The sequence below is a fragment of the Cyprinodon variegatus genome, unplaced genomic scaffold (assembly GCF_000732505.1).
Source record: "Cyprinodon variegatus isolate N-32 unplaced genomic scaffold, C_variegatus-1.0 Scaffold595, whole genome shotgun sequence".
NCBI classification, from domain to species: Eukaryota; Metazoa; Chordata; class Actinopteri; order Cyprinodontiformes; family Cyprinodontidae; genus Cyprinodon; species Cyprinodon variegatus.
Genome location: NW_015151048.1, coordinates 453,455 through 464,610, shown reverse-complemented (window position 1 = coordinate 464,610; position 11,156 = coordinate 453,455). Strand labels below are relative to the sequence as shown.

The window sequence follows — 11,156 nt, the reverse complement described above, 5'->3', positions numbered from 1 at the left end:
TGAAATAGTCAGACAAACCCCCGGAAAGTCCCGAGGAGAAGGCGGGCAGAGAGCCGGACAGAGCCGGCCTCAGAGTGTCACATGGCAGCGAGGAAGAGGACGGAGCCTGCGGGGAATTGGAAGCCGAAGCCCGGGCAGCCTGCAACGAGCCGCCCCCTCCGGCGCTGGTCTGTGAGCTCATGCTCGGGTGTGGGACATGAGGAAAAAAATAACTCGTCTGTCCGGCCAACAGGTTCACCGAGCACGGGTTCAATGAGTAAGTCGCCCCGGAGCAAGGCACAGAGAGGCCGCAGGGCACCGCCGAGGCCGCCAGGGCCGCCGCCGTCAGGTGGTGCGTCGCGTAGGGTAGATCCCCACCGACCAGCCGGTCCATGCTCAGCCCGTTGGAGGACGGGAACGACGAGTGGTTGTTGCTCATGTTCTGGGTGAGCATGCTGCTGTAGGACATCGGGTGGCCCGGGTATCCCGAGGAGGTCCCGTTGTAGCCGAGGGCACCGGCGGCCCGCGGGTGATGCAGGGAAAGGAAGGGGGACATGGGCCAGTACAAGGAGCCCGCCCGGTCCATGAAGGTCAGCCCGGAGGTCAGCCGGGCTCCGCGCTTGAAAGCCAGCTTGGCCCGGGACGTGGTGGAGCGCCGGCGGAGCTTCCCGGTGGTCCCACCGATGAAGACGTCGTCGCTGCTGGGGTCCAGCATCCAGTAGTTGCCCTTCCCCGGGTCATCGTAGTGCCGAGGCACCTTAACGAAGCACTTATTGAGGCTGAGGTTGTGTCTGATGGAGTTCTGCCAGCCCTGCTTGTTCTCCCGGTAATAAGGGAAGTTCTTCATGATGAACTCGTAGATGCCGTTCAGGGTGAGCCGCTTCTCCGGACTCTGCCTGATGGCCATCATGATCAGCGCGTTGTAGCTGAACGGAGGCTTTTCGTACTTGCCGCTTTTCTTCTCTCCGTCCTTCTCTCCTTCTTTTCCGTCCTTTTTCTCCTCCTGCTTCTCCTCCGGGCAGCCCTCCGCGTTCAGAGACTCGCTCTTCAGCTCAGCTTTGCCGTCCGGCTGGGAGGCCGGGAGGGGCGCCTTCTGCTCCGCATCATCCGGGCCAGCGACTCGGTGCTGGTTCTGGTTCTGGTTCTGGTGGTGGTGGTGGTGGTGACTGTTGTTGTTGTCGCTTTGCACGGCCTCTGGTACCAAACTGTTTATACTGAACGACGATTTCGGAATCATCTTCACCTCTTTGCGCTCTCCCATGTCCAACATCACCGAGCAGTGGAGGGGGGAACCGGCGGCGAGCAGAGGCGAACACAGCTGGGCTTCGGTCCTCCCGGTCTCCACCAGCGAACCAGGACGGGAAGGAAGGAAGGGGGGATTAGAAAGGAAGAAGGAAAGTATAGCCTAACAAACTATTTCATGTTCGGTTTGGGGAGAAAAGGGGAAACACACACAACACACATGTACACACACATCGATAGGAGACAGATAGCTGCAATTAATTAGGGAGCCGCAGCCACTAAAGCAAGTGAAAAACATTGGTTGGACCTTCCCAGTCCTCAGCCAACCAGGGGAACATTAGTATTAAACTTTAAGGCGTCCACTGCGCGCTCCACCAATCACGATGCGCGGAGAGACACGCACATCCGCCAATAGCGGGCACGCTGCAAAAAATAGCAGCAGCCTGAGGATTTGGTTCTGCGCTGCGGGAGTGTGGATAAACCAGGCCTAAAGCTGGAAATCTGCAGCATTACAGGGACTCTGCTGCTGAAGAAGGGATAGATGGATTTATTTAGGGTTATTATTTCTCCTTCACTCTGTTTGCGTCTCACGGTAAATCAGCGCAAAGACATGAGCCTGAACTTTCCAGACATTATGAAGAAAAAACAGACTTGTGGAAGTTGGAGCAACTTTTTGCAGCGCTCCATCAGCACTGATCCCCCCNCCCCCCCCCCTCATGTCAACTACACCGGAGCTGGAAGCGCGCGTGGTGCATGCGTCAGCCCAAATCCTCGCCGCTCTTCACATTTACACTCCTTCGATTCAAATATTTGCCCCTTAGGCGTCTGCAAAACTGTTTACATCCCATCTGAGGGAAAATAAACAGAGAGGGAGTCCGGAGGGCACGGACACGGACACGGTCAGCACACGCAGACGGGCTGGGTGGGGGGGTGGGGGGTCGCAGTAGACAGAAACACGGATTGTCTCTGGGGGGGGGGGGACGTGCATCCTGTAAAATGAGCGTGAAATATGCAGCGGGGAGGCGGAAAGAGTTGCATATCAATCGGCTGTTTCACTCCTACCTTCCTGCTGGAGACAGTTTCAGCAAACAAACAGCAGAAAACAGCTCTGCTCATTTGAAGCGGAGCTTCATGGGAAGATTCACAGAAGGCTGAAAATATTACAGCCTAAGAAGCGTTTTTGAAAACATGAGTTATTTGTCAGAAGTATTTCTGTTAAACCTGCAGTTTCTCTGTGTTTTAGAGGCTATTTTCACATGAAGGCGTCATCAGGCCGCAGAGTGAGTCAAACTGCTCCAAAATGTTTCAGTCATTCCACAACAATCCAAGAGGTTTCTGTCAGAATCCCCCACAGCTGGCTGTTGCCATCACCGCCTTCTGTGCCAAAGAGAAGAAATGGGTCAGAGAATAGAAGCGCGGCGCGCAGACACCGCGCAGACACCGCAGACATGCAGCAGGGCCAGCCTCACTCAGAGTTTACCCAAATATAAACAGCACATCAGGAAAAATGCTGTCAGTGTGTCTGCAGCAGAACATTATTCACAGTCAAGTTTGATTCTGTCTGGTTCTGTTGGGATAAAGCCACCCGTCCACCGCTGCGCAGCTGCCGGACCTGTTCGAGGCGCAGAGCCTCACAGCCGGCAGCGATTTCTTTATTTCCGGGATGTTATTCTTTAACATTTTGAAAACAATCATCATTTTATTTCAGATTCCACCTGGTTTTACAGATTCGTCCCTGAATCGGTGAGGTTTCCAAACCTCCAACTATGGACACGGACACCTAAACGCCTCACCTTTTAAATTAGTCCATTATTCCAAGGTGGTGCATTCATTTATTTATCCCCCTGAGACATAAAAAATAAAACCATATGTAACGTTTAAGATATATTTAATAAGTTGCATGATTATTGTTGTTGTTATCATTGCACGTGCTTTATTTACACTGCAAAAAATGCAATCTAAATAAGTCTTTTTTTAAGTGCACGTTGTCTTGAATTAAGGATGTAAGTGAAACACTTTGCCAATGGAACAAGATACTTTGATTTAAAATTAGGGGGAAAAACTATTTCTTATTTCAAGTGCATAATATCTAATTACTTTATTTTAAGAGTAAAAATACTAACTCCATTGGTAAATAATTTTATTTACCTGCTCTACAGAGTAAATACACTGAATACACTTAAATAAGACATTTTTTTTAACTAATTTTTATATCGTGTTTGCAGTGTGTTTTAGATGGGCTCCTGTCAGATGAGTTTTTGTCTATAACTGATCCCTATTTTTGTTTATTTCTGTTTTTTTGTTTTCCAGAGGAAAAATAACTTAGATTTAACACGATTCCTTAGCAAAAATAAAATAATAAAAATAAATTCCTAACCCTTTGAGTTTTTTTCTCCTGCCTGTCTTTCCGCTGCTGTTGGGGGTTGATCTCTGACGGTCAGTGAGCTTTGACTTGTTCTACCCGCTGCTTGTCGCTGAGGATGAACAAATCGCTCCGTCTGGCTGCTGAGCTGCAGGAGCTCCTGTCAGCCTGGATCCTGCGGCAGAAACAGGCTGCAGGAGGCGGAGGAGGCGCTGCACACAAAGCCCCAATCAGAAAAATCATGCTGAATAAAAATAAGATTTTAAACCCCGTTTCACGTCATCTGATCTACTCTCTATCTGAAAATGGGGACTATTTCAAATATAAAATCATTTATAAACCCGTTTAAAACAAGTTTGACCTCAACTAAAGGATTCTGCGTTTGTTTTGCTGCAGAGCTCGACCCTATGAGGCCTTTCTGTTCCCAGAATGAGGCGTTAATCCTCAGATGGACCGAGGAAAGGAAGGACTGAGTCAAACCAGAACATCCAAACACTAAACTAACCTGCTCACCTGCTCACTGCACAACTAATAATGAGAATACACTCACCTGCTCACTGCACAACTAATAATGAGAAAACACTCACCTGCTCACTGCACAACTAATAATGAGAAAACACTCACCTGCGTGGCTGTTTGTGTTTCATCCTCAGCAGAAGAAGCATTTTGACCAAACCAACCATCCGGATGCATGAAGCCAATATAAAGCCTCCCAATACTGGCTTTAGATAGAAATGTCCTTCTATTTATTGCACTATTCAACATAACATTTGTTTATTATCATTATGAAACAATGCTTGTAATGGCTACTTTTATTAGTACATAAATCTATTTATTTTGTATTCAAAGATTACTCAAAAATATATTTTCCTTCTTCGTTCTTCAGAACATTCTTCACATTTTCTTTACTTTGAAGAAGCAAAGCTAAATAGCATTTTATTCAGTTTAAAGGTCCTCAGCATCTGTCCTCTCAGAGGAATGATCTGATAAATATTCCAAGGAAATCTTTGTCGACTTTCTTTCTTTTTTCCAGATTTCTTTATTCATTTGCAGTGTTTATTCTACCCGTTAACCAGCAGCATCGTTCAGGTCAAAGTTTTCCTCCAAATTAAGCTGGAAGTTCTGTTTTTTGTTTTTTTTCTTTGATAGATGTGAAGCAGCATGTTTTCACCATCTGCTGTTTTCCTCTGAGACACAGATGTTTGGTGAAGCAGGACATGTCTCAGTCTCTGCCTTACCGTCACTGGTCAGCTTTAAGGAGGATCTTTTTTTCTCTTTCTAGTTTGAAATGGAGAAAAAAAAAGGTAAAACATCCAACCTGACAAAACTGCGAGGAATCCCTGCAAAAGAGTCACTTAGAGCTTCTGTAGATAGACACTGATTTCCTTCAATGGAAGTTTTCTTCGTTAGAAATCTTCAGAAAGTCATTTACATTCTTGTTTTTTGTTTTTTAATGGGAGGCTGTATTCAGTTTTCACAGATTTCATTTATTTCTGACACGCTGAGGTCTGCTGCATGTTTTGATGCAATTAAGGTTATATAATTCTATAGATCAGATCGGTCACATCTACACTCTTATATTTCATTTCTTCTCAGAGGGAAGTTTAGACCTGGATCACAGGCTGGGATCTGATCAGAAGTTGGATAAACCAGGATGAGAGGAAACCTGTGGGACTAGTTATGTCCCACAGGATCACTGATCAGGTCTGATTGACAGAACAAACCAATAATTCTCTTTGCATGAGTTTCTCATCAGAGAGGAGCGGCTCATTATTTCCGGATCCCTGCGTTTCCAACATGGCAGCCAGACGTGGTGATGCGGAGCTGACTGCTGCTCGCGTTCATTTAACTCACATGATGTTATTAAGTTAAAGCTCTTAAAAATCTCACCTGATGCACGTGAGCTTCAACATTTGTCACATAAAATTAAAGATGAACTTGGATTATCTGGATTTTCCCGGGAGGATCCAGGTGATCTGATGTTTTCACTCATTTCAACATTTAAAAAGAAATATATTTTCAGCCGATATATATTTTACCTGCATGTACCTTTGTTTTTTGGTTTCTTCACATCATCCTAACACCATCCTTCCCTTTAATAGAAAAAAAAAACATGTGAAATTCCCTAAGATGGATTATAAAGAGCACTATGGCTGCAGGTTTCCCTGTAAGAACAGTTAGTATCTAATAATGAGAGAAAAATCAACTGTTCAAAATCACAGGTTTACGGTTTATGGATTAATTTTAAAACATTTCATCCCGTTATTTGTTTTTTTTTTCTTTCATGGCCATTTTTGGGAATTTGAATCAATGTGTCTCTGCTGCAGAATCCATCCTGGGACACTTTCAGTTTTTATTCCGTGAGGAAATAAAAGATGCTGAAATGGGAAGCAAATGTCTGGTAATGGTATTTTCAGTGTGCAGCTCTTCTTACCTTCTAGAAAAAATATTTGATTCATTTCTCAATAAATCTCTATACAACAAAGCAGAATCTGCGCCTTTATTTACTTACTGTTATTTTTTACAAATCGTCATATCCTCTATGGAAGCCTGTAAGGACACAAACAAAAAAACATTAAATTAAACATTAAACAAACAAGAAAGACATTAAATTCATGATCGTTCTCAACATTTTTGGCTTAAATCAACTTCATTTTTTTACACTGCAGATAAATGTATATTTTTATAGATAAATGTGTTTTTTCTTTGTTAAATAATTATGAAAGCTTTAAAACTTTAGATTTCAGTTCATCCGTGATCAGAAAGAGAAATCCTGATCTGTCAGACTTTGATTGATTCCTGATTAAAAATCAACATTAAGCAGGAAAATGAAAGCTGTAAATTTCTCAAACGGATTTCTTTCCATTCAGAGATGAAGTGAAGAATCAAAGTTTGAGATAAAAATAGACTGAGATTTAACAGACAAAAAGATGAAAATATCTTTAGATTGAGGCTGTTTTAATCAGCTAAATAACAAACATAAAAAACATGAACATTTAAAACGAAACGATTCCAATCAGTTTGACCTAAAAGAAGAGAAAACAAACTATTCAAAACTTTTTATTTAGTTTAATCCTAAGCAGCTGATGTAATGTTAAATTTCGTTTATATATTTTTGTTTCCGAATAAAAAACTGATGAAAAAATTCCAACCACCCAAGGTTTAAAAAACATCAGGGTTTTTGTGTAATTTTATTTATTTATTCGATAAAAACATACTTTTTTCTTGTTATTGTAATAAAAACAGGATGCAGATTCCTTCATCTCAGCTCTACCGATTGAGGACAAATACTTTAGATGTTTGATTGGTTTTGAACATTTAGAAGATTTATCCTTGATTTAAAGGCCCGGATTACATTTCAGTATTTTTAAAGCGACCAAAAAACCTTTTCCTGGAACATCCTGGAAGTTGTTTGTCAAAAGGAATCAATAGAAGTAGAAAGATTGAGGGGAAACTGGAGAAGAAGCTGCGATGTTTCTGTTAAAAACAAGCAGGAGAATCATTAGCTTTGTTGGTGCTGCACGTTTAATGCTCCAATCAATGCCAAGCGCTGCAAATAAATGCATGAACCGCGCAGCCACCCGGCTGGATGCCGCAGCTTCACAGCTCGGACACCAAGAGGGAGCCAGCAGGCTCATTAGTGGAGCAACAGCGACATCCTGAGGCCATAGCAGGAACTACACACAGAGAGTTCACCTTTTAAAGTCCTAGCAGCCTTCCTGGTCCCTACCGATGAAAACCGCCATGAGAAACTAAACCATCATATTCTATTCAGTTTATTTCTATAGCTCCAATTCACATCATGTCATCTCAAGGCATTTTACAGTTCACCAGATCATCCAGCCTGATTGATTGAAAGTTTTCAACTCACTGACTCTTCAGCAATCCCTCACACCAAGCATGCATGTAGCAACAGTGGAGAGGAAAAACTCCCTTTGAACAGGAAGAAACCTCCAGCAGAACCAGATTCCACATCCTCCATCAGCGCTCCGCTCATGTCATGCGGAGTGCCAGCTGTCATGTTAATCAATGAGAGATGTTCCACATCCACCGCTACTCCTCCGCACGTCACCGTCACCGTACGTATTCTCCATCCGTCACCGACAAAACACGGAGCTCAGCTACTTTTTGCTCCGTTCCAGTCCGGCCAGATCAAGATCCGCTATTCATCGCACCAAACAGGAAAAAGAACAGCGAGGTTTGTTCAATTGAAATATAGTAACGACAAATCGGTAACTACAAATTAGAATATAATTCTTATATATTATCAAAAAAATATAAGACAGTTTATTTACATGATTAGATGCAAACTATTGGTGCTTCAACAGACCAGGAAGCACATTTCTCATCTCCAATTAAATATTTATTTTATATCGAGAGGCTTAAAAGTTTAATCAAATCCAGTCAAAATAAATTTTTATTGCAGGGATGTTTGAAAAGATGCTGAGTTTGGAAATGGAGAACAAACAAAGTTCATAAAAAGCAGTTTTGGATTATTCTAATCGTCCCTGTTAGAAAAATCTACAACTAGAAGAAAATATTTTTGGCAGAAACTGCACATCTGCTGGATGCTGATGGGGATTTCTTTAAAGCTTCATAATAAATTAAGCGTTCATTTCCGCACGTTTTGCTCATATGAATTTAATAATAATATCGCGCATGCTCTCCTCAAACTCAGAGGAAGTCGGAGTAGAGCAGGAACAGTGGAGGCTGTAGACTTTGGTTTGGGCAGGCGGTCTGGAGCGCAGCGTGAAGGAGACGGAGGATGTGGGATTTCATGGTGAGCGGCCATCTGCTGAGGCTCCACAGGCGGCACCGTCCAGGAAACACACAGCCAGGCAGACGAGCTCCGAGCCAGCTCCCATGTCAGAGGATGAAGAGAGCACATCCAGTTAGTCACAGTCAGAGAAACAGGACTACACTGGAAAACAGGCCAAGCTCCAACATCTAGAAACAAAGGTGTTGATGGCAGCAGCACAGCTGATATTTCTCTCCAAAAAATGAATTCTGCATGCAATGATCGTCTGTCCGAACGGTCAGTTACCTGAGTTCACTATACAGTCCCCGCTTTATATAGCGATGGAGGGATTTGGGGTTAGGGCGGACGGTCGGTCACAGCCAATGGGTCTTTAGGAGCAGGGTTGGGAACCCTTGTTGAAGTAGCAAAACTCAGGCCTGGTAAGAGTTTGATGCGGCCATGGAGAAAGACTATCAGTCGGCCACATAGTGACTCTAGCTTACCGTCCGCTGCCTCCACAGCACCAAACTATTCACTATTACAGATTACAGCAGGAGTGGGAACTACTAACCTAGACTGGCGACATTCTTGGACAGAGAAAAGAATACTTTGAGGATTTGGTAAACCTAGCAGGCATCAAACCTTTCCCTTTTGTGAGATCAGATTCTTTTTTGCGGTCTTTCACATTTCCAAATATATGGGACCTGTATGTGATCTCCACTGCATTCACACATCTACAGTGTCCTTCATGCGCAGTAGACGACACAATGACGTCACCAGCGAGCATTTTCTGTGTTTACGGAAGTAAACATGGATGGTAGCGCTGGAGCGCATCCTTCATTTCTTTCCAAGCCTCAGCCAGAGCATTAATAACACAATCTTTTCATGAAGGCTGAAAATAAAGACTGCTCTCCATATCATCGTCCGCCATGGTTGTTGTTTTACTTCCTGCTTCTGCGTAGAAAGAAGCAGAATAGTTACCTTTGTCGGTTATTAATGCGGTTCAGGTTGGATGAATGCGACCTGGCCGATCAGACACAGGTCGCATTTTAAAAGATCAGATTCTAATCGGATTCAGGACCACAGAGCCGAGGACCTGGGTCGCTTTGGGAAATATCAGATCTTTGTTGTTTAGATTGTCATGAAAATATCAGATGCAGGTCAAATATGTGGAACAAAAATCTGATTTGGTTCAGTGCAGGCTGCTGTGTGAACAAAGCCTAAGTGCTCAGAGTTGTTCCTAACCCTAGGCTGGAGTCACAGAAGCGATCAAAGAGTTTGGCTGATTGTCAGACCTCAGAAGGAGCAGTACGGTTTTCATCCTGAACACTGGACCAGCTCTACACCTCTGCAGCGTTAGGACAGTTTGCCCAAGAGGTTCACCTTTGATTCGTGGGTCTGAAGAAGGCATTCCACTGTGACCCTCATGGGGCCCTGTGGGAGGTGCTACAGCAGTCCAGAGCCAGGGGCCCTTAGCTGGGTGACATTCAGCCTAATTACAAGTTTAGCAGGAGTCTGATCTGCATTTAGTCAGACTTGTATTGGTGCACATTGGACTGTCCTCTGTCACATGGGGCTGGTTTGGGGCCGGCAGGTTTCTGGATGACTTGGTTATGCTGGCTTCCTCCAGCCAATAGCTAAGGCCTGCCCTGGCCACTATGACTCTCAGCTGGCAGAGAGAGTATAAGTACGAATTTTATACAAATGGGATTTGTTCAAACCAACAAGAGTTATTAAGCTGGACTGGTTCTAATTTGGCATAGGTAATGAAAAGGGGACGGAAATCAAGTTTTTACATATCAAATAAAGCTTTCACAAATCAGAAACTGGGATTCAAAGTTCTGCTATTAACATATAATAATATAATCCATGTTAAGATGTAAAAAAGTGTAGTTTTTTTCAATAGATTAGTATAAAGAAATATGGAAGAGATGGAATAACCCTGCTTGGAATCAAAAGCTATTTCAGCTTCATGCTTATGTGTTCTTTTCATTCATGCAATATAGTAGTTTGTTAGCCAGTTTTTATATGATGATTGGTCTAAAAACAGCCAACTAAGCCTCATCAAGGTTGTTGGCGTACCTTTCTACCTGACACTCCATTAAACATTACGTTTCACCCTTTAAGCCAGCCGCCGTCACACAGCAAGTTGATAAGCAGTAAGTTTGCACAGCAGTAGTTCCTAGAATTTCTATCGATCTCTATTCTGTTTGATCTTCACCAGTTTGATCTGGTTGAACTGGAAAGTGCCTTGAGATGACATGTGTTGTGAATTGGTTCTATAGAAACAAACTGCATAGAATAGAATTGAATTTCCAATCCAACTTTATTTATAAAGCAGTTCAGAATTTCTCAGAGGACCAAAGTGCTGTACAGTGAAACAGCATGACACCATTTCACAGACCCAAAACCATACAAGCATAAAAGAAAATTACAATCGGAACTATAAAATCTATAATAGAATTGAAAAAAAAATAATAATTTCAAATAATGTATCACAGACAATCAATCATAGTCCTCTAAATGTTATAAACTCTGAGTGTATAACATTTAGAGGACTAGTAGTCATTACCAGTTTTTTCTTATAGGTAACGTAACTTCTTGTCCAGAATTAAGCAAAGTTTCAGACCTGTCAGAGTTTGCATTATTAATCTACATACCTTTATATGTCTTACCTTCATATGGGCAGGCTTTAATAAGTTCCTTTTTGAGTTATAAAAACATGCATTGATTTTGTAAATGTAATGTAAATCCCTTTATTGTCCCACAATGGGGAAATACACTCTCTGCATTTGCTTTAGTCGCTATATTTAGCCACTTTTCAGACCCCTCTAG

General features: G+C 43.0%; 1 protein-coding gene across 1 annotated transcript; it reads right to left on the bottom strand.

The window, feature by feature from the left end:
• Nucleotides 1-4: 4 nt before the first annotated feature.
• On the bottom strand, nt 5-1,549 carry foxg1 (forkhead box G1; the record flags this gene model as incomplete). The annotated part of the gene is made up of 1 exon (XM_015392542.1): nt 5-1,549. A coding segment is annotated over exon 1 (1,245 nt), but the record flags the coding sequence as incomplete, so codon positions are not given.
• Between the last annotated feature and the right edge of the window lie 9,607 nt (nt 1,550-11,156).